General features: G+C 42.1%; 1 protein-coding gene across 1 annotated transcript; it reads right to left on the bottom strand.

Moving 5' to 3' along the window:
* Positions 1-3,525: 3,525 nt before the first annotated feature.
* On the bottom strand, positions 3,526-22,793 carry ZBTB11 (zinc finger and BTB domain containing 11). The gene is made up of 11 exons (XM_054627882.2): positions 22,278-22,793; positions 19,119-19,354; positions 18,217-18,448; positions 16,297-17,099; positions 13,847-14,026; positions 13,119-13,355; positions 12,584-12,728; positions 11,384-11,501; positions 8,704-8,862; positions 8,061-8,236; positions 3,526-6,752 (listed from the first exon to the last, which is right to left on the bottom strand). The coding sequence occupies exons 1-11, from the start codon at positions 22,585-22,587 to the stop codon at positions 6,220-6,222; spliced, it is 3,129 nt and encodes a 1,042-aa protein (XP_054483857.2). The 5' UTR covers positions 22,588-22,793; the 3' UTR covers positions 3,526-6,219.
* Between the last annotated feature and the right edge of the window lie 1,500 nt (positions 22,794-24,293).

Here is a 24,293-nt window from a genome sequence, read left to right as displayed (position 1 = left end):
AGGACTCGGTGCCAAACAAGCTGGATTTGTCTGCTGCTGTTTAATGTCTGACACTTGCAAGAACAAACTGACTGATCTGAACAATATCACAATATCATCAAGGTGAATGTTAGCTGGGATTAACTTGGAGCTGTAGGCTTTTGTTAGAGTAGTCGTGTTTTTGCATGCAGAGATCCCTTTTTTTGTTGTTCTTGGTGTGATTTTTTTTTCCTTTGTTAGTTGACTTGGCTTTTTTTTTTTTGTAAGGATGTTCCAAGAATCCTGAAACTCATGATAAATAATCTGATTTAGCTGAAGTGCTTCCAGGAGGTATGCTGAGACCTTGAACTGCTTAGTCCAGCACTCTGTGTGTGCCTGTCAATGGTTGAAATGCCAGCTTGTGTGGTTTGTCCCATGGCGCTCCTGCTTGCTTAGCAGAAATTGGCACCTGAGCAGCCTGCAGAACATTGATGACACAAGGTGAAGGTGTGAGCAGTTACCCAGTAACCTTCTCTGTGCTACCCTGCAGCTGGGCTGTTCTGAGCCTGCTGGGTTGCAAACGGATCCAAACTCATCTAATTGTATTAATAAAAAAGCCCAACAATCTCCTCCCCTCAAAAAAACCAAACAAAAAACAAAAGGCAAGAAAAATCCCCTCCCAAAAACCCAAACCAAAACAGCCCCACCAAACACTGCAGTGAGCTGCTGATGGCCGTGTTTCAGGCAGTGCTGGGTGTCGCCCCTCACCTAATTCCATTCCTTTAAGGCTTCTCAGAATGAAGATTTTATCAGCAGGAAGGAGTCCCCAGCCTGTCTCTAAGGGTGTCTGGTACCTGAGGTAGTGCCAGTTCCCAGCTTGTGCCCTATTGGAGATGACCCAATCCTGGTATTCATTGAGCTTTGGCAAAAGCAGCTGTGATCCTCCTGGGAGCACCAAGGCAGCAGCCACAGGTGAGCATCAGGCCTGGTGAGCTTCATTTGCACGGCTGCCAGGTTTGTAGAGCACCCCTTTGTCAGAACTCACTGGATTCTGCTGAGCTCCGTGTGCTGCCAGTGGCTTTACCAAAGTTGGCTTTCCAAAGAGACTTGGGAGGAAAAGTCAGCTTTTGAGAAAACGGCAACTTCGTTTCCTGAAGAGGCAAACAGGTTTTAAAGTATTGGAATTCATTGGTGTCATTAGAACTCTGAATAGGTTGCTGTAAGGTAAATCTATTTGAAGAAATTACAGGGTTTTAAGAAAGCTTTTTGTCTATTTGGTAGCCTTAAAGGGTGTTCTGCAAAGAGGTTTGGTTTTTTTGAATTCCTTCTATAACTACAAGCTGAGGAATGCTGAGTAGTTCTACTCTTAAGCTACAAAAGGGAAGGTTATGTTCTAAACTCACCAGAATTTGTTGTCTAGTGTCTCTGTCATGACTCACTAGGACACTATAAATATTGGATAATTGACAGCTTTTTTACTTTATCCTATTAGCACATTCCTTATTTCTTCTGGTTTCATTAGCAAAAAGATCTGCTGTTGTCTAATTTTGAAATACTGGCATCTTACATAGTGCTTACTTAGGAAAGCTGCTCATGTCTAATAATGTGGAGCCATTGCTTGGGGGTAGGTGCATAGTTATCCATGGAATTAAAAGCAGGCAACATCAACTGTTACACTAACTCTGGACACAGCACGTTCAGTTTGTGTTTGCAAACTTGCATTTAGCAGTCTGCAGTGGTGGGAGCCCAAGATTTACTGCCCAAACCTCTGCAGCTTTGTGAGGTCTGGGCACTCCAATGCCAGCTGCCCCTCAGGCTGGGTAAGGAGGAGGCAGGAGTGGCTGGTAATCAGAGCATGGACTTCCTGATGCATGGAACGTGGTCTGGAAAACCTCTGCTTATCACGTGGCTCAGTTCTTAAATTTGTTTCTTGGGATTGGATTTCCTGATGAGATGGATATGCAGAAAGTCCCTGTGGTTCTGTAGCAAGAACTTCACTGAAAGTTGAAGTCTTGAGCCTATATTGATGTTTCCCTGGGAGTACAAGTTATTAATCTTAAGTTAATGCAAGTTATATTACAAATGTAATCATCTCTCCTTTTCTCCCCCAGCATCCCCTAATTTGTAAAGATGGTTGTTGCATGTAAGGTGTTGGCTGATGTTACAGAATCACTGCAGTGCTTTGGTGACAGAAGTGTCCCCACTCACAGCAGCTGCCATCTCTACAGCTGCAGGCACTACACAGGTAACTGTGAAACAAGGGCCTAAAGGGGGGCTTTAGTTCTGTTACTCAGGTGCTGGTGTGACAATCCTGCTCACATGTGAAATTTAAAGCCATGACAAGAAGAGCTTGCACTACTCCACATCTAAAAGCACCACCTAACTCAGCAATGCTGGGAGGCAGGGCACTTGGCCCCTGAGGAGAGACAAAGCCTGCAGCACAGAACTTTACCTAGGGGAACAAGAAAAACTTCCTTTCTGCTAAGTCCCTGGAGATTGTAAGGGTCTCCCCAACAGCCCTGCACTGAAGGGTGACAACAGTGACCAGGGCCTCTGCCTGCAGCAGCTGGAATTTTTCTGCAGGAGCATAGGCCTCAGTTAAGAGCTGCTCCAGAGATGCTGGGGGGTTCCACCACATTGTTGGCCACAGCTCTAAGAGTGGCTCCTGAGTATTAGCATTATACACTGGTGCTGCAGAAATTCATGGCGCTCCCTTCAACAGCAAGGAATGACATGATTGTAACTCCCGTGGAACAAAGAGGGGCAAAAGATTATCCAGCATCACTTGGCTGCTGTGCATCTGTAGTTGCATCCCTGTGGAGCAGTAGTTGTTCCACAGAGCCTACCTGACTCCTTCAGCACTCAGCCTTTTGAAACCCCCACTTTTCTTTAATTATAGACTTAGCTTGGTTACTCACAGGGGCTCACAGAGAAGTTAAAAGATCCTAGCGTTCCCTTAGGATGAACCACAGAAGATAATCAGGCTTTCTACAACATCAGTGCTGCCTTGAAGCTCCTGTAACAGAAAAGGAAAAGGCACAGGACACTGCTCCCAGACCTGGAGGCAGCTGTACAGCTCATCCCTCAGCCAGGAGAGTGCCACTGGAGGACAACCTCCACACCACACTCCCTTCTCAAATACCCATCCCAGGGCAGAGCCAAGATGGAAGTGCTTGCTGGTGCTTGCTTTGGGGAGCAGTGTTGTACACCCAAGTCAAGAGAAATACTGTCTGAAAGAAACCAGAATGGTTACAGCTGGCTACCAGGGGCTGAGGAGATACCTCATTCACCCAAGGACTTGCAGCCAAAGCAATTTCAGTATCAATATACACGGTGTTTCATCAGCACTGTGCTCTTGTACAGCCATGTTCTGACACAATTCAGGAGGGCAGTGTGTTTCCTTTCCCCATATAATGTAACTCTTTGGGCCTTAAGCAAGAATTAAAAAGCAGGTGTTAGTAGAACTATCCAGGCCAGAATCTGTCTGTATATGGAAAGTGAAATACTGCAGAGGAATCTGCAACACCTTCTTTCCCCAGAGAAAAAGAAAGTTTCTTGAAAGAGCAATTCATGGCAGAGCTCAATTTATTTGATGACAGAAATAGCCATAACTTTATACATTTAACACTAAATAAAAACAGCAGAATGTACAAATCTGATTCATTATGTACAGGAATTCACTAGGAATACTTAATGAACAGACACTTCTCATTAACTTTATTTAAAAAAAAATCAAATACCAACTGCATATTTGCAGTCTGACTTTTGCAGGAGGGTAGTGAATGTCTTAAGTGCTGAAGTCCAAAGAAAAACATAAGGCAACCCCACAGAGATGAGAACAGCAAAGCCAAGAGTGACACTCCCCACTTACCTCACACCGTTCTGAAAAGGTAAGGCACAGCATGTTAAGAAAGGGGTGCCACAACATTCAGCTTTGACATTCCTGGATGATTCTTGTTTAGAAAACAACCTTCTGTTATTAGTTTGGTTGGTGGTTGTTTTTAAACAGCAGATCATTGAGTCAGTAAAAGCATTCTGACAGTGGATAAGAAGGCTCCAAAATTCAGATTCACTTTTGCTTCTTCCATAGGTTGGGCAAATAAATAAATGCACCAAAGATTAAACTAAGGTGCTGGTAATATTCTTTTTTGTAATGTAACACACTAAATATACAAATAATGTTCTAGCACTATTTACAGCTATTTTTCCTTGAACACTTTTTCACTTTAGTAATACATAATTATTTTTAGGATACAAACATTGAAGTAAGCTTTCAAGTTTATCTAGTGCTTTTAAATCTTTTTCCATCATAATGGCAGTATTTTAATTTTAAGCAGGATGGCTATCTCCAGATTCTTTACCATACAAAAATTCAAGTTACAGCTAGCAGTAATTTTTTTTTAATATTCATTTTAGTTTTACTCCATTTGGTAATTAGAAAATAATACAATTGTAAAGGGGTGCAGGATATATAAATAACTACATTATTTCTCTGAAATAAGACCCTGACTTTTGAAATAGGCATCTACAAATTAATTTGGATCCAAAACTCAAACATAAAAAAATTTCAACAACTGCTTATCTACAGAATTGCAAAGTATAAAAAGAACAGTCCATTCTGTAGCTTAGTAGACAGATATCCACATAGTTAAATAAGATGAAAAGTAGAAATACTAATTCAAATGAGGTGGTTACTTTGCCACAGGGTTTGCTGAAATTTTGTTCAGTGGATCTGTTTCACAGGTAGCAGAGTTATAGGCATGTCTATTTATGGAATTTACCCTGCAATATTACAAGTTTCTGGTCGCTCGGGTATCTTACTGCTGTCCAGGTTAGGAAACTTGATACCACTATAGACTGAGAAGAATTTAAAGACTACAGCTCTGATTGTTCACAAGCAAAGCACTTTCAGTTTCCTTGACAGACATGCTGCTTGCTCAAAAAAGCCACGCAATGACAAAGGAACCTACACTTGTACAGATTAAGGTGTGCCATGTTTGTGGTATTGAACCGGGGACACAGAAACCTGGGCCAAGCACAGCTGTCATTCACACTTACTTGCAGGAACACCAGTAAGGATTTTTCCAACTATGTGGTGTAACATCAGCTATCAAGTGGATCTAGAAGTATTTCTCTTAAAGCAGCAGTAATAAGGTCTTCTAGAGATTCTGGTCATTTTGAGACCATTTAATTTTTACCCCATCCCAAGATACTCATATTTCCCTACCCTGATACTGTCATGTGTCCTGCTTGGGAATTAGCAGGCCTCCTCCTTTAAATACAATACAAGATCAGTCCATAACCACCTGGACTTCCTTAGTTCCTGAAAAAGTGTGCCATTAGACCTTTTTCCTTTTACAGTTTCTACATCAAATGTAAAGCAAAAACAGAAGTGAGCCTCATGAGGCTGCCTGCACTGGGGTCACACATCACTGCTGGCAATAGCTTCCAAGCAAACACGGAGCTAAACGTGGCTGTGCACAGAGACTGCGGTGCAAACTCCTCCCTCACAAAGAAAAGGAGTTTACTTCTCTAAGTAGCCTCCCTGTGGTGGGCTGTCCTCTGCTCAACTTCAATTCACAACCATCTTGGAGAACCAGATCACAACCATCTACCTGCCCATTATCTATAAAACATTTTACAGCATTTTGCAGAACCTTGGACCAGCCACCCTCACACCTGAAATTTAAGTAAGTTCTTCAGAACTGGGATTCACTAACTACCAATGGTGCATTTGCCCAGAGAAAAAAGCTTCAGTTTTTCTGTATGCCACATGAAGCACAAGCTTACACAGAGCATTCTACCAGCTCCCTTGTCTTGGGAGTAAACAGACAGCATCCAATACAGGAAATTTGCTCACAAACTTGATGAAATGCACATCAAAACAAACAAAAAAAACTACCAACAGCTGTGCATTTCTAGTGTTTAGTGCAGCCTTTTTATATATTTTTCTTTTTAATTTCTCAAAGTTACAGTATGACACTTCATGAGACAAAAAACATTATTTTAACCTTTCTGTTTTGTTTAAAGTTACAGCCACTATAGAAATCTTAGCTTTCAAAGCCTTGGCCCACACTGGAGTATTGGTACTTTTTCCAAAAAATGTGAGGCTGAAGTGACGTGGTGCAGTATTCTGTCATCACAACATTCAGTACTGAGGATTAACCATTTGAAAACAGGCATCACTGAAAGCCTCAGGTAACCCGTTTTACACTTGCCTCTCACAGATACACAACCTCACCCTTCTTGCTTTCTCATACACTAAATTGACTCCGTTGTTGTTACATGGGCCACTTCTACTTCTACAGTTTCAATGGCCTGCGTCACTTCAGCCATTTTCTGTCCCTGCTGTTGTGCCAGTACATAATTTACCACCTGCATGATGCTTTGGTCAGAAAGGGTGGAGACTGATGTGCACTCCTCAGTAGCCGCAACTGCTTCGATGGCTTCCAGCGTCTCTCCTGTCACCACCACAGTCTCGCCCTCGCCAGCGCCAAAGCTGATCTCGGTTTCTTGCTCCTGTATGTCTGAGGCTAAAATGCTGATGGCGTGTTCCACCTGCGTCCCCTGGTTGTGAAACTGCAGGGTGTCTTTCTCCAGCATGATTTTGCAGGGGATGTAGTCCCTGTGGAGCTTGGTCATGTGCTTGCGCAGGGTGCGCGCGTCGATGTAGGCCTCGTTGCACACGGGGCACACATAGGGCCGCTCGCCCGTGTGCGTGCGCACGTGGCGCTTCAGGGAGCGCGCGTCCGCCCACGCCACGCCGCACGTCAGGCACTCGAAGGGCTTCACGCCTGCGGGGCAGAGCAAGCAAAGGTCACAGCAGGAGCAGCAGCCACAGGGAGAGCAGCAGGGGGGAGAACACAGCAATCCTGTGATGTTTGCCACGTAAGAAAGAGATCCCACAGCAATCCTGTGATGTTTGCCATGTGGCAAAACATCATTTTACCATTTCTGTGTAACCATGTAATGCAAGCATAATGCATTCAGTAGTTAAGATTCTCCACAAGTGCCCAGCCCAATCCAACACTTTACTTTGAAAAACTTGTCAAGATTCCTTTTAATGCAGCTTCTTCCTCATTTTAAGTGCACAATGCTTAATGGAATTCTGATAATTTTGATGCCTTTCTGAAGCCATGTTTTACTTCACAGAATTTGCCACTTGCATTTCTACTCATCTTTTGCTTCTGCCAATCCCTCTGTACACCTCCAGCTTTACCCTCCTTTTCACTGCCTATGTTCAAATACAGCACCTGATGTTTGTATGATCTTATTTACCCTCGTAACATCTGAGTTCTGTGGTCTGTGGTGGTGACAAATACCATCTCACTACTGTCTTTTCCTCTGTGACACTTGCTGTAGATTTAGGCTAGGTACCTACTACAGGACACTTTTGCTGTTTAGAAACAAACACAAAATCTCTATTTCAATAGTTATACAGCTGTCAGATTTACTCTTAAGAGCTCTTAAAAAGAAGACATGCTTCAAAAAAAAAGTGGGTTTTGCCCTGGGACAGGAGAATATAGACTCCCAACACAGCTGAAAGAACCAAATACTCAAAAATCAATTTCATACTTTATATCTAAAGTAAAAATGCACATAATTCTTTAACAAGAAAAAAAAAGTTTTCATATTTTCTCCAAACATCATACAATTTATCACTTGTCATAAATTAAGAAGTTGATCCATTTCCAACATTGGTTCTTTTTTTCTTTTTAAATTTAGGCCAATCATTCTCCTATCTGAAGAGTAGTTTGTTAACTGTGTGTGCCTTTGAAAATGGAGAATGTTATAGTGCATCCAATTCTTTGCCAGATTTACCCCTCTTAGTCACTTGTAAAAATGTTCCTCTTCTATTCAGGTACAGAGGACAAATTGGCACAGTCCCTGTGTGTGGCTGGAGCTTTAGAAAGACCCCCAACAGCAACTTCTGGGAATCACTGACAGCAAGTTACCAAACCAGGATTCACACAGAACTGGAGAATCTGTAAAAACTCTTCCATGTTTTGCCAGACAGGACACAGACTCAAAGAAACAATTACCCCTTACACATTGTGTTTTTAGGGGTTGAGGGATGTAATGACTATTTGTGTTCTACATACCTTCATGATTGTTCATGTGTCTCCTATATTCCCGGAGCTGTGTGAATTTTCTTCCACAGTGCTCGCACACTCGTTCCAGATTTTGTTTTGCTCTTCCTTTTTTACCATGTGTGGCTTTCTTTACATGTCTTCTGTACAAAGCTTTCTCATAAAATTCTTTTCCACATACATTACACCTAAAATGTGTTAATGTGAGAAATCTATTAAAACCATTATTGTACACTTATATGTTTTAAGCCAAAATGCACTTTATTTAGGGTAGGCAAAGGTTAAGGGCAATACTGTCTCATATGGTAAGTAGTTCCATTATTAGAAGTAATATTGTTGGACTGAACTACATTTCCTCTTATCCACAGCCACAAAGCATCCACTTACCCTTCTAGAGAAGTGAGATCACAAAAGTTTCTAACTGCACTGATTGTATTTATTGTCTTACGACTTCACGTCTTAGTTCCAGCACCGTGTCCCAAGTTAGAAGCCAACCCATGCAATGTAAAGCATCCTCAAATATTCAAGACCCTAATCACCATCAATCCATTGGTACCTCAAAAGTGGACTAGGCAGTGCCTTGTTGACAGGCTGTGGATCTCTATAGCCTCACTTTGATTAGTACCTTTCAGTTGTTAAATTAATTTCCTCTTACCTATAAGGGTCTGTGACAGAATGAGACTTCACATGAGAATACCAGTCTTTCTTCCAGCTGTAACATTTTCCACAGAACTGACACTGAAATGGCTTCACACCTAAATGTTTATTCATATGCTGTCGAAGATCCTGAGCTTCATAGAAGCTCTTGTCACACCTGTAACAGCAAATGTTTTAGCATCCCATACAAGAAAGGCACTGGGACCCTCTTCTTTAATAGCAACTGAAGACTGAGAACACCTACTGCATCATCAGTATTTATTTAAAACACAATCCCATTCTAAACTTGGAAAAATTTAAAAGAACAGCATCTTATTTGAAAGCCTGGAATAAAACTTGAGGACCTCTGAAACCCCCTTGTCTGTTATTGAGTAACTATATTCTTTCTGCAGATTTAATGGTGAATATTCAAAGGCAAACCAACTGGGAGACATCAGAATTTTGTATTATATGGTAATATGAACGTATGAGGACAGTAACAGCTGCTTCTTTCTTTAACCAAAGAGGACTGACACAAAGATAACTAGAATTTGTTGTTTTTAATGCTCAAATGTAGGGGATTTTTTAGAAAATAAAAAAATACCAAATTCATAATCCTGCAAGAAAGCATCTGAAAGTATCAATACTTATTCTTTAGCTTGCTGCTTGTACACATCTGAACCCAGGCTAACTTTGGGTTTTCCTTCACTTATACTTTGCCATAGTATGACTATACAGCTCCTCTTGGTATGAAGACTACAGAGTCTGATCTAATCAACAACATGGTTTCTCCCTTTGAAAGAAATTCTGCTGCTCATCTCTTTCTCTCTCTTCCTCATGTAACAACATACAGCTGCATGACTCAAGAAAGGACAGAGGCAGAGCAGTGTCAGCAGGCAAAGGTGGCTTCTACAGTATCAACCACTGGAATGAGGGAATCTGAAAATGAGAAAAGCTTCCATACAGCAACAGAACATTTGATATAACATTGCCTGAATAATGAGCATTCTGGAGAGAAAAAAAAGTTGACTTTGCTTTTGAGGGAGGGAAAAAAAAAAAGTAACAGTCATTGAGCCACACAAACAACCTCCTACTAGACTGGAAAGTCTCACCACTCCAGTTCAAATGGGGCTCTCAGGGATCCTCAGTTTGCACGTCCACATAAAATAGTACCAGAGAGACCCCTCAGGCCCTTGAATGGGGTTGGCACTTGCTGCTCTCTCCCCAAGGACTGTGTATTTGGAAAAGCCATTAGAGTAGTAAAAAACTCAAGCAACCACCATACATTGTCATGCATTACTGCAGTTAAATCAAACACATACTTCACTGCAAAACTTCCAGGAACGTTTTAGTAAAATAATTCATGGTCAGCTTTGCTCAACTGGGCCAGAAGTTCAGACTGAAGCCTGACAGGGAGGTTTCCATTCCAAGCCACCAAACTAAAAACTGAAGTCTGGTTATTGCTTAGTGAAGCTGTCTAAACCACTGGTGACAACATGAATTATATCCTTAGCAGAGACCTTTGCTGGAGAAGCAGCAAGGACTGTGTCTGTTTTGAAGAAGCTGGCGAGTCAAAATATCTTCTCTATCAAGGTGACCTCTTGCATCCATGGCCCTACTGCCTTGAGTAAAAAAATTTTTGTTTTATAAATATACTTCACCCTCAAAACTAAAACTCCCTTCCATAGTATGTTTCATGAAACAGTGTCTGTGCACCCCCTATTAGCTCTGTTCTTTGTATTTTTGGAATTAATGCTTTTAGTATTAAAAATCACTAAATATAAACATTGTTGACAGAACTGAAATAAGTTTTCATAATTTAGAAAATATAATTTTTGCTAGTATGCAGCAGCAATGAGATACTTTAAACAACTCTTTAGATTATTACTTTCTTTAAAACCTTAAGTTGCTACAGGCAATAATATAAATTGTACCATTCCTCTTAATATCTGACAGAGTTTCTCAGGGAATCATTGTGAGTTCCAAAATTAAACATTATTTGTCCTTCTGCAGGGCACTTAAAAAGTTCCCTATAGTCTGCTTGGTCATGGAAAAAGTATCCATGTGTTGCTAATGCACTTAGATCACACTTTCCAGTTACAGTTTCTGCTTTGCTAAAGTCCACAATGCTGGCATGTAAATAGTAATAAATGCCATTAATAATAAAAACAAATGTAATTTATTGCAATATTGGTCATTTATGTTTTATAATGAAGAGAACTGCAACTGTCAGTGAGTCTCAGTCTGCAATGTTCCTAAACACAGCCATGTTTCAGCAAACACTGAACACAAGTGCAGGACATTGCAGACTCTACAGCTTCAAATCCAACTGAAATCCACTATCACACTACAAGAGGGCAAACCAAGCTGAAGGCCCTTGGTCTCTTACAACCTTACACTCTTTTATCTGTCCTACAAAAAAGCTGTATACCCACACAGCTACTGATTATAGCACCAATTACAGTGCAAAGTCATTAGAGAAGAGCTGCGAGAAACTAGAGCTAGGTAACAACTTAAAACCAAGCCTTTGCTCTCCAATATATATTTACAAAAATGCATTTTTATTCTCATGCTTTCCAAGTCTCATCCCAGGCCAGTGGTTTTATGCTACAACAAGGAGCTGCTTTTAATCTTGAAAATGACTAGGATCATTAATACTAAGAAAAAAGCCCACCAAAACCACCCATCACCTGACTTACTGAGTACACTGATATCCACGAACTTCAGGCTTTGGCTGATGTTTCTTTATGTGTTTACTGAGTCCTGATGCCCTGTGGAAAGATTTTCCGCAGATGGAGCAAAGATATTTGGATTCTCCTAGCAAAAACAAAACAAAACATGTTACCAAGCCATGCCTCCATTTCTCTGGAGTGCTTTGTGAGACAGGTTTTTAATTCATATATAACTTAAGTAATCAGAGCAGTACTACAAAGTGAAGTTTATTTAATTACACACTGATGGAATTTTTAAGTGTATTTTGTATGTGCTAATGTAATAATACACAAGGGGGGAGTAGCAATGCTAAATTAGTTAATTTCATGTTTTTAAACATAGGTACTTTGCTGCAAGTATGATTTAGTGAGGAAAAGTGAGCAGTCTAAAAACCTGTCTTCTTGTGTGAAAAAAACCACAACTGCCTGTGCTTATGTATTATGCAACTTCTTCAGAAACACAGCACTGCTTATGGACTATTGCTTATATCTTGCATTTGTGGAAAAACACCTTAAAATAAGAAGTTTTTGCTCCATTTCATCAACACAGGAGTGATGACTACTAATACAAATTCCATAATTTCAGGAACAACTTATTCTGAGTATCTCTCTTGATTCTGCTCAGCCCCGAAAACCAGAAACACAGACAACCTTTATAAATTAAAATTTTAAAACTCTGCTTGTTATTATATTGCCATCTTTTTATATTGCCACTTATTATATTGCCATCTTTCACATCTAAGATTTTCAAAACACTAGGCTTTACAAAATGTCAGTATTAGTACAGAACATCTTGTAAAATATACATGGGGATTCTGAGAGATTTAACTTAGCCTGTTTTCCTGTAAAAGGTCAGGCTGGGAGATGAAGTGCATTAGAACATTCCAGCCTGTTGCCTATTTCCTGTTAAATTGACATGACACAGGCATTAATACGTACACAAAACCACAGGAACAGACCAACCACAATTCCCCATTCTTGTATAGAACATCTGCATAATAACACTAAACTATGGTTTAGCTCCAAAAAATGACCTCTTACCTCTATCTCAGCTGCCTGACTAGAAGAAAAAGAACAAACTACCATTTATTTTTTTAAACAGTTTCTTTTGACACTGAAGAACAACATTAAGTTCAGCAGCATAAAATACCTAAACAAAGGAAAAGGATTCCCTTTCTCATCACTTACCTGTATGAATGCTCATGTGCTCCTGAAGACTTCTTTTTGTGACAAAAGACTTTTCACACAAGTCACACTTGAACTGTTTCTGTACTTCATGGAGAGCTAAGTGCATTTTCAATCCATGCTTATACGTAAAGGTCTTTCCACAAACCTAAAGAAATCCACACGTGGTGGAATAGGACAAATAAAACTAATTATGTAATAGGTGGTCAACTTCAAACAGAACAAAATCTCCTGTATTTCTTGGGAACTAGGATGGCCAAGGCTGCGATTTTGCAGCAGTGATAGAACTGGTCTATTTAAAAAAAGGAATAATCGAAGGAAGACATTCTTCTAGACACAAGAATATGAACTTGCACTACTCATATTCATTCTAGTTTTCTCACTCTTGGACTGCAAGCAATTTCATCATGAATGTTACACTAGTTTTCCCTATTGTGAAGTGACCAAGATTAACACAAATTTTAGGGCAGAGCATCAATACCAAAACATTGGTAACAGAGAATATTACAAATCTGATTAGAGAGCAAAAGGACTTTACCTTGCACGCATGGGGTTTGACACCTGTATGTTTAAGCATATGTATTCTGAGGGAATAGAGCTTGGGCAGAGTTCTCCCACAGATGTCACACACGAATTCCCGTTTGGTTCTCCCTTTAACCGAGGACACGCCGGTCCCCTCGGCACCGCCGGCTGCAGCGCTGGCTTCCGTCTTCCGCGTGTGCCGCACCAGGTGCGCCCGCAGCGAGGCACCGTACTGGAATTCCTTCTTACACAGCTGGGACAGAAAATATTACAACCTCACTTTGCATGTAACACTCAGAAGTAGTAAAAAAAAAACAAACATGTTTTTAAAATGTTTTAAGTACAGTAATATGATGAGTTAAATCCATAACCCACACCTGAGGTTAATGAATAGTTGTAAATTTTTATTTTATGGCCACTGACAGAACCACTGATCACTTCCCAGTGAGACTAACTTCCAGTCTAGACTAAATACAAATTTACTGGTAGGGTTAAAAGCAAATCCCATGCTAGCACAGTCTTGAGCAGCAAGTCAGACACTACTGTCAGGCCAAGTGGCTGCACTCCATTCTACCTCACCCCATCTAGATCAATGCTGTATCCAACTCTGAAGTTGGTAACCAAAATAAATATATATACCAAAAAAGGCAACAAATATAATTACTAATATAATTACAGAATTAATTTTCACAAGGAGAAAGATTTACACAGAAAAAAAAACCCAAACCCAACCCCTCAACTTACTGGGCATTTATATTCTTTAGATCTTTCGTGTTTCAGTGTGTGCATTATAAGTGCATAGCGCCGCTGGAACACCATTCCACAGTCAGTGCATTTGTGCTGCGCTTCCACTTCGTTATTTTCCGTGGTCTCTCTTTTGGGCTGTTTCATTTTTTTCCCTCTTTGTACCAGCTTCATGGCAACCTAAGTTGGAAAAACAGAACCTATTAATGAATTTTACTGCATTGTACTTCATACCTTCTGAAAGTTTCTACTAAAAGTTGACATTCTGTTTTTCTGTAATACCTCTTAATTTTGCTCAGCTGACTTAGCTGCTTGAAAGTTACCCTGTTTCAGCTCACTATAAAACTACAGATCTCAAGGTGAGTGAAAAACCATTCCTTTTTAAAAACCATAAACTTACTATGATGATGGCCACACAGTGACTTACCAGTTCAGGGACAATGAACTCTCCAGCCCTGAGTAACTGCCTAAGTGACAGCTATGGGATAGTTACAGAAAAATCACAGCGTACTGCCAGTCAGGATTTTTATCAAGTTGAGAGCATTCCAGCTTTCTTAGAGATTTTTATCTAGGAATAAGGCACTAGTGGGTTTTTTTATGTGATATTGGCAGTGCTACCTGGAGCTGATAATCTCATCTTCCTTTGTAGAAACTTGCTGCCAAATTCTTTAGAAACCAAATTCTAAGTGATCAGGTTGAAATGTCCTGTATCAGCTGTGTCCCCTTTGGTTTCCCTGAGAATAAGGCAAGGGAAGGAAGCACAGGCATCCCAATTTCTTCATCCTGTTCTCCCAACTGCTGTAGACAGGCAGAAGAATTATAAAAGAAAGGCCGTATGAACTCAAGGCCTCACTTTGCAAAATTGCCAAAGCTGCCCTATTACTTCTTCTAAGTGCAGCTATCAAGCAGTTTGCAAGTTCCCATATGAAGCCATTTTGAGAATGAGACATTTGTTAACATAATCTGTTCTGAGCGTGAAAAACAAATGCACCTACAATAACAAGGGATTTGTCCAATGAGAACCAGCAGAAAAGTATGTAAACAATCCAAGAATAGAGATTTGATAGACAAGTAAAATACTATTTACTAACCAATGAATTAGGTGGCAAGAAAACTACTAACCAATGGGAGTCAAATATGAGGTCTATGAAACCTGTATAAAATAAGTTATGTGAGTAATTCCTACAAAGCACACCTCATTCCCTATATCTCCGTGCCAGGTGCAAGTACTGTAATTTAAACCAGAAGCATTTTTCCTGCAATCTCTTTCCTGTTATTCTCCCAGCATCAAAATTGGGAACTCAGGAGAGTGTCTCCTTCCCAAAGCTTATATGACATCCCATGCCGTAGGGGGAGCTGAGGGATGCAAAAAACAAGGCTACAAAACAAGTTAGGAAAGCAGAAACCTATTCCTGAGCCCAATCCTGAGCACTCATCCAAACTAATTTCTTTTATATAGGTCTCTTTCTATAGGTGCACTTCATCTGTCAAGGAGCTGGATTCAAAAACTGCAAAATACATTAACAGGAACTATTCCCAAAAGTAAATATTCCCCTTTCAAAAAGAGAACAAAACTGTGGTGCTCTCCAACCAGCATAAATAGGTTGCTCAAGTATTTTGATTGTGCTACTTTTAGCATCTGGGCTTTAAGCTGTCCATCTGTAAAAAGAACTAATTCTACTGTTTCTACTAGGCTGCTGTAATGATAACAAGTTATTGTCCTGTGTGTGGGACTGGTGGCTCTGGTACACAAAACTCTCAGGACTCCTTTGGAAATTAACAGCTCTTCAGAAGACTTGGCCAACATGCAGTGAAGTGTACTCTGTCACAAACTAAATGCATGATGTCCAGTGAGATGATTGCCAACTATCCAAAGGCACTGAAAGACGAAAGGCTCTCAAAGGGGAAAGAGTAATAAGACCATTTCATTAAAAAAAATAAATTGTAATTGGAACTAGCTCAATCACTTAACATTTCCTATGTTCAGATGCTAGAGTTTTTAACAGCAGTGCTCTTTGAACCTTTCTCTTCATTGACCCCAATCAGAAGGTAGCAGGAATGCATTACTGTGACTCATGACTACATCTGAAGATCTACATGGGATGTAAAATTTTTCATTCCCAATGCTGTTGTCAAGTCTGAATAAATGTAATAGATAAATCACTTCTCTAATAGATAAGTGTATGTATCTATGACTGACATACACGAGCTAGCTTAGAATTAAATTCACAGATTATTAAGGATTTTGGGGAGCTGATACAACTTCTGTCCAACCATAAGAAGTTGTGAGAATATACTCAACCTAGACTGTGGCCACCAAGCATTCTAAGGACCTTCAATATAGAAGGAATACTGATGCCAAGTCAATGCTTTTTGGGATTTTGTTCGCCCAACTCTCACAGCTTAGAAATTACTCTGGTAATTACAAGGTCTAATGACAGACAGAATACCTGCTGCACTGCAGATTTAGGATTTGTCTTTCTATTCTGCAGTTTTTTCTCAATTCCTTTATGCAGCCTGATGTATCCCCCCTCAGTGACAGAACGCTGGCGAAGCTTGCTTTTGTAAGTATCATCCTGGCTGGAAGTGAGGCTCTCTGGCTGGGAAATGGAGCTGCTCTGCTCGTCACTTTTTTGCCTGAGTGTCTCTGAGGAGTCTTCAGAAGCAGAGTCCACATGTGCTTTATCACTCTGATTTTGAACTGCCTCAGCTTTCTCTTGGCTCTGTGTGTCCATGGCTTCCACAGCTGATGGCTCGGTGCTGAGTCTGTTGTAGAGGCTGTTTGAAATGCCCTCCACCAGCTGGATCTTGATGTAATTTTCAGTTGTTTCACACCGTTCCACAGGCTTGGAAGGATCACCTGCAGTGGCCTCCAGAGGCTCTGGGTGCAGGACGTCAGGCTGGGGGGCTGCTGCCTCCTCTGTCCCAGCAGAGGGAGGAGCTCCATTCACAGCTACTGGCACTTCACTGGCTGTGAGTTTAGGTTGCTCAACACCATCCATGGGCTGCACCTGCACTTCAGCCTGCTCTGCTAGATTTTGTGTTGACTCTACTGTTTGAATATCTCCCTTTTGGTACACTGTAATTTGTTTCTCTTCCATCTGTTTGTGCACATTCTCACAGATTTCAAGGACCTCTGACATGAAGAGATGCCGGGCGAGCATGGCCACTTCTGCCATACTACAGAAGTCAAATGTTAATTCTGAAGTATAAGCAAATTCCAATAAAGGCAGGAAACTGGACTTGCAGAAACCTACCAGGAATAAAACAAGATATTAGAGCAAATAATGACACCTGAAATTACCCCAAAATATCCCATGATGAATACAACAGTTCACCTTTGATACAGTTAAGCCTGAAATTTAGAGCAAAACACACTTGGAAATAACAAGCCCATCACTGGCACTCAATTAATTGTCATTTACACTACAGCTTCCTCCTCATGTAGTTTCTATGTGTGGGGTAAGCTCAGACAACTTTTCCAATAACTAAGTAGTACTTAAAGATATTCACAATAAAATTCTTTGAGGAATATTTCAAGATGCTGGGAGAGCCAAAATGCTTTTGGAGGAGATTAATTGAACCAAAGTCTTTCTGAATCTGCTACATTCAGAAAGTACTCAGGTCTTAAGTAACAAGCCATGTGGCTGAAAAATAACGAAGTAGCTATTGAAAACAATAAAAATATGGCTATATAAATAGAAATGCTGAAATATAAGAATTTGGTATAACTGTCTACAGTTGCATAACTAATAAATCAAATATTTAATGTGGGGAACCTTCTGGACCATCCTATGAGAAAATTATTGTCCATGCATGCCTATTATTCATGCAGAGACAGTTAATAAATGAGAAAGCAATGCAGAAGGCTTGTGTTTTGTACACTACTCTTCATCACTACAAAGCTATTTTTAGAACATATATTTTAGCTCTTGTCTTGCATGTACCAGGTCTGAAAAATAAGTAGACATGCATAATTGTGCTTCACAGAAATAAGAAATAATTTAGCATTTGTTAAGCTAAACAACTCTCCAAGCAGCTTGTCAGCATCCCTGCCTGATGTACTCAAGCATTTGATTTTGTTCCCTTTTCAATGTTTGTGACTAATACAAGGAGGAAACATACCTAAGCAAGGTAAAAATCCATCAAAAGCTTCTCAGAAACTTTAAGATTAAATACCACAGTCCATGGAAAATCATATTAGGCAAAAATCAGAGTGATCACTTTTGCATTATGATCCACACAAAAAACTTTTAGATTAAAACAGAGACAATTTGGTTGTCTTCAACACTCAAAAAAGACTGAATTAAATACTGTACACCTTACTTAGGATATTATAATTTCTAGCTTTGAAACCCACAGCAATTCACCTGACAGATCCACTACAGCTTCATGACTAGTGACAGCTCCCTTTTCAATGAAGAGCTCTCGGAAGTACTCGCTGTTGGCTGCCAAGACAGATTTGTGAGCTTTGTACTCCTCTCCTTCAATCAGCAAAGTCACATCACAGAACTGATTGGAAAGCCTCTGCTGATTCAGTTGGTTTAAGACTGACAGACAATGTTTGGAAGATGACTGCTTCACAAGGCCCTTACTGTCAACCTGTCATAAACAACATTTGAGAACTTCATTACATTTAGATTGTGCCTTTTCAAGCATTCACACTGAAACACAGAAAAGAATTATTTGCTGCAACCATACAATCAGTTCAAGTCTGTAGAACATAGAGTTTAACTTTACTACTTTGTTTTCTTTCTTTAAGTTTCACCCTCCCTCCAAACACAATTAAAACAGACTGGAAAAATGGGAAGACACATTCAAAGAGCTTTTTGACTGTATTTTTCTAGGCTACAGTCTGAAAAAGTCTCTAAATTCAAATGTCTTTATGTGTATGCGAGCCTACAGTTATGAACAAGAATTTTATACATCAGTATATCATAATTTATTAGGGAAAGAATAAGAATATAAGATAAGAATAAGATATAAGAATCTTGTATGTGATGGCAATTGTAAGCAATGGCAATTTTGCCATTCATTTTATCTTACATTCTATATGCATAATATATAGCATGATTTTATTTCCCAGCAATGATGTCCTATAATTAATTTCATGACATATACACCAGTATCCCATTTCTACACATTCAATATCTTTGGCAAAATGTATGGTCTTATTGTTACAAGATTATCGCAACAATGGAAAAGAAGTCCATGACCAAGAATGCAGTAATAGAAAATGCAAATCCATTCAGCTGTAAACAATGGTACTTACAAACACAAGCTCGTGCTTTGCTATTGGCTTCTTCTTCAGAGGCTTTGGAGATGCTGCTGGGATTGATGCTGTGTTACTCAATTCATCATCTGTTTCATTACTGTCTTCATGAGATTTTGCATCCAGTCCTAGCTCCTCCAGCATTTCAGAAGGATCTGAGAGAGATCTAGAGCGGTCTAGCTTTTCCTGGCACTTGCTGCATTCTTTAATGTAATCTTTAACCTGCTTAAGAATACCTAAGAAAAATTAATGGAGCTTGATTAAGCTTCTAATCTTAATTCAATTTACTATAAACAAATAACTATATAGAAAATTAGCTAGACATCAATAATTAATAATCAAAAATATTACATACTAACCAAGAAAAATAAAGTCAGTCACCTACACTCTCCCTCTCTGATATGATATTACCAATTCTGATTTTCTCACACCATTGCATGATGTTGTCTCTACTGCTACTTTGAGACAGAACATTTAGAATGTCACTACATCAAGCAAACCCTCCTAGAAAGACTATTAAGGCTAAAAAAAAAAAAGGTACTTAGACATTTAGTCATTTAGTCTCATCATCCCACATCAATGACAAATGTAATATAATCCTGTATTTAGCCCACACAAATGGCTTGTTCCTCCTGAAGAGGACAAAAATTGGAAGGCTCACTCATGAGCTTTTGCAAAATTGGGATCAACTGTGCTATATGAAATGATACTGGTAGGTCCTATTAACACTGATTTAAATCAATTGCTTATGATTTTGGAATTTAAATAAATCAATTTCCCACCTGTACTTTAACCAATGGAAGTAAATACAAAAGACAGGACCTGAGGAAATAGCCTGAATTTGTGTCAGGGGAGGTTTAGGTAGGATTTTAGGAGCAGGCTCCCCAAGGAAGCAATCACAGCACCAAGCCTGACAGAGTTCAAGAAGTGTTTGGACAGTGCTCTCAGGAATGACTCTTGTGACTTTTGGGGATGGTCCTGTGCAAGGCCAGGAGTTGTATTCAGTGATCCTTATGAGTCCCTTCCAGCTCAGCACATTCTGCAATTCTGTAAATAATTTCAGGTACTCAACAGGTCCTAAGCTCAGGGTCCCCTTCTGGATCCCACGGCATTTTCCATGCACAGCTTTCAATCCAAATTTGTTCTCTTCACTAGGACAATATAAAAGCATATAGAGCAGCTGGGCCTCTATGGTTTAAAATCCAGCACAGCTCAAAACTTTGCTGACACAGACTTAGACTTGCTTGCTCACATCTCCTCAGAGCATGACTTGTACTATCATTAAATACCTATCTCTGCAAGGATCAGGAAAGCAGAGACTTAAGGCAACCTAAGATATTAATGCCCATTTCAACAATTTGTACATCCCCTTGATTTCATCTGAAATAGACAGGAGATCTCTGGCCTGCAAATCACATCCCCAACACCCTTCCTGGCCCCTGAGGCATTCTCCAGCCCATGGCCTTGCAGTTAGAGAACACACACCAGGCTGATGTCCATCTCAGGCTGACAGCTGGGCCAAAGCTGCTGTCCAGAGCAGCCAGAGAATACTGTAATGGCAGGAAAAACATTGGGAGAACACATGTAAGAAACATAAAACTTGAACTGAAAGCATGAAATGAATTTTAGTATTCTCAGTGTAAGAGAAGCAAGAGGATTTAGGGTGTGCAAATAAAGGTGACCAGTAAGATCAAAAGGACACAGAATGCCCTCTCCTGACAAACAGGAGCTACACTAAGACCCATGGAGGAAGTTTCAGCACAGGATGAGAGTAGATGCCAGAACAGTAGAATGGTGGGCAGACAATGAGAATGCAGATAAAGGCAAGGAAACCACCATCCAGAAAGGGTATATCAGCTTTGATATATATCTTTTCTTCACATGAAAAGATCTTCAAGTCATTGAGATCTGGACTGGAGGGATGGCTGCAGCTAAAGCAAAATCCCTCTAACTGAAAATAGGGAAAACTAAAGCTGGAATTACAGACTTGCTGGTGGATGAAGAGAGCAAAACAAGAGAAGCAATACAGATATACACTGGGCCCATGGCAAGTGAAAAGCAAGCTATTTGTTTAATGGATACCTAGGGCTAAAAGTAGAACACCAAATGCAAAGGGAACAAGATATCAAGTCATTCCCTCAGGCAAAAGAAAGTCCCAATTGGGAATTACTGCTGTTCAGGCACCACCATTTGTAACAGCTGTGGCATCACTCAGGACCCAGCTGAGAATTAATCTGGTCTTTTCAGCTTCTCATTGCAAGTAAGAGACAAATAAAACAATGAGTGCCAGGACTGCCACCACTGGCAGCTGTAGTACTTTAACATGAACACCAGTACATGCATGAACGAGGCCCAAAGCTAACCCAGCTCATGTGGACCGGACTATCACCCTATCCCAAGGGCACAGTTGAGATGTCACTGTCTTACTGGGGCTGTGTGCAAGACCTGGAGGGGACAGCTATACTCTGTGTTTGCAGATATTCAACGTACCACCACCAGATGAGAAGCCCTGGACAATTTGCTGACCAAGAGGTACCGTGCAGAGTGAGCCCTGCCTCTCGCGGTGTGACACAATGTCACTGCCCACAGACCACGTGCTCGAGGTGGCGTTTAAAGGCACTGGTCACTCGGCAAGGAGTCCCCTCCTGCTCCCGCCAGGGAGGGCATACGGACATCCCTTCAGCAGAAGGGAGACATGGAACTCCTGGAGCAGGTACAGGAGTGCAACAAAGATGATTAAGGGACTGAATCATCTCTTTTACAAGGAAAGGCTGAAGGAACTGCACCTAACTACAGGCCATTTTTCTTCAGCCTTTAGACGAGATGACTGACAGGGGACCGCATTAATGTGTATAAATAGCTAAACAGAGGTGTCAGGAGCATGGAGCAATGTCCCGGTGGTGGCAAGCAATGACACAAGAGGAAACGAGCCGAAAGAAACTAATGCACGGGAAGTTTCACGTGAACAAATTGTAAAGGTGACTGTGCGCCGGCACGGCCTGCCCCGAGAGGCTGTGAGTCTCCATCGGGGGAGATACTCAAGAACCGTCGGGACGCGGTCCTGTGCCATGCCTAGCATGACCCTGGGACCCACCGCGTCCCTTCCAGCCGCGGTTCGGTGTCTCGGTGCCCCGCGGCCGCCCCCGCCCCGGCGCTCACCTCTCCACCAGTACTTCTGCGAGAGCCCCTGCCAGGTCTGCAGCCGGGTGCGGTGCGCGCCGTCGGGCGCCAGGTGCGCGGCGCGGATGAGGCGGGCGCGGCGCTCGGCCTGCAGCACCACCTCCAGCTCGGCGAAGCGCTGCTGGTCGCGCTGCCGCCGCTGGTAGTACAGGGTGCCGCCGCGCACCACGTAGCAGGCGGCGGCCTTGCGGATCTTCCGCTTGGCGTTACCCTCCGTGCCCGGCGCGTACGGCTCCCGCTCGTTCGTCAGGTACCGCAGGATGGCCAGGTAGCTCTCCTCGCTGGACATCGCGCGGCAGGAGCGCGGGAGCCGCCCCCGCGGCCGGGCTGCGGAGGAGCCTCCCGGGATAAGGGAAGGGGGTTCGGGATCGGCCCCGGCCCGGCGGGAGCCGCGCCCGGGGGGGAACTGGAGTGTCGCGGCCCGCGGCGGCGGGAGGGAGGGAGAAGCTCGGGCAGCAGCGGCGGCGGAAAGACAAAATGGCTGCTGCACAAGCGGAAGTGAGGTGGGGCCGCGCGCGCGCAGGAGGGCCCGGGAAGGGGCGGGGGCGCGGGGGAGCGCCCGGGGGAGCGGGGCCGCCATCTTGGAAGCGGGCAGGGGAGAGCCCGGGCGCAAGGGCAGGGCCGCCATGTTGGAGCCGGGCAAAGCCTCCTGCGGGGCGCGGCCGTGGCGGCGGGAGCCGGCCACGCTCCCGGGGGAATCCCAGCGCAGCCCCGGCTGCGAAACTGTAGCGGCTTCCCCTCCAGAACCGCCTCGGGGGTAGAGCTGCGAGGAGAGTAGCGGGGTCATTCGTGCCCATCAGGAGCAGGAGCAGCACCAGCGCGGGCGGGGCAGCCTCGCCTCGGGGCTCGGTGCGCGCTGTGCTGTTTGTAGGGGGCAAGAAAGGAAAGTGAACTGCGCATTTTGCGTGTCCGAGCTCTGCGCTGGCTGTTACACCCGTGACAGAGACACGCGAGGCGGGAGCCGGGGGCTGCCGTGCCCAGGACAGCGCAGCAGCAGCAGCGATCCTTCTTCCCCTGCGCTCGGGACCTGCGGGATGCACCTGGAGCAGGGATCCCCAAACACCGAGATAGCGACCTGAGGGAGCGGGGCCGGCCAAAAGCGCTATTTATATAGAAAAAGGGTTCCGTATTTAGGTTTTCCGTTTAACAATGGCAGTGTGGAATACTGGAACAGGTGGCCCTAGGAGGTTGTGGAATCTCTGTCCTTGGAGTTGTGTTCAAGACTCAGCTGGATACTAAGCAATCTCCTCTAAACAGACACGTTTTGAACAAAGAGTTGGAGTGGATGTCCTCTGGAGGTTCTTTTTAACCCAAATTATTTTGTGGGGCTGGGACAAACTTAGGTACTCAATTTGTTCTGACAAATACTTGATAGAGGATCAATTACATTACATTAGGTAAACACAAGGGCTTATTTAAATTCCATAATTCATTCTATTACAACCATGTTTGAGGTGAATAAAGTGCTGTTACACCCTGCTGTGAACAGCCTGTCTCGCCTAGTGCATAGCTTGTAAGAGGAGTAACCTGATGGGCTGTTATTCTTTACTTCTCACCATATCAGTCAGAATTCAGGAATAAACATCAAGGAAGAGTAATCGTGAAGCACTTCTGTGCACCACTTCCATGACACCAGGCAGGAAGTTTGCAGGCCAAAGCCTGCAAACTTCAAAGTATTAACAAATAATAACTTATTAATTAGTCATATCTGCCAGTCAGTATCTGTATATATTATTAATGGTATTTCAAGCAGATGGTAAAAGCTCATCTTTATTTTCAGCTTCTTAGCTGAAAACATTCACAAGGACACATTTGGGGTACCAGGTGCCACGTACAAGACACTGATGTGATTTGTATAATCCCCACTAGCACATGTAATATTTAGAGGTGTTTTCAGCCTTCAGTTTTAAATTATTAAAAATTCTTTTCCTACAGGCAATTTTTCTTCCTCTCTTCTCCCCTCCAGTTTCTGGTTCCTTTGCTTTCAAATGTTAA

This window comes from Agelaius phoeniceus, chromosome 2 (assembly GCF_051311805.1).
Source record: "Agelaius phoeniceus isolate bAgePho1 chromosome 2, bAgePho1.hap1, whole genome shotgun sequence".
Lineage (NCBI taxonomy): Eukaryota > Metazoa > Chordata > Aves > Passeriformes > Icteridae > Agelaius > Agelaius phoeniceus.
The sequence above is the reverse complement of the archived record's forward strand: the minus strand, read 5'-3'. Positions and strand labels throughout refer to the sequence as shown.

What these genes read in the sequence shown, in the direction of transcription:
- ZBTB11 (XM_054627882.2), bottom strand. Translation starts at nt 22,587, where the DNA reads ATGTCCAGCGAGGAGAGCTACCTGGCCATCCTGCGGTACCTGACGAAC. An exon ending in CTAAAGAATATAAATGCCCA is followed by an intron (nt 13,356 to 13,846) that starts GTAAGTTGAGGG and finishes TTTCTGTCCCAG; the next exon opens with CTGTGTAAGAAGGAATTCCA. An exon ending in GCACATGAGCATTCATACAG is followed by an intron (nt 11,502 to 12,583) that starts GTAAGTGATGAG and finishes TGTTTTTGCTAG; the next exon opens with GAGAATCCAAATATCTTTGC.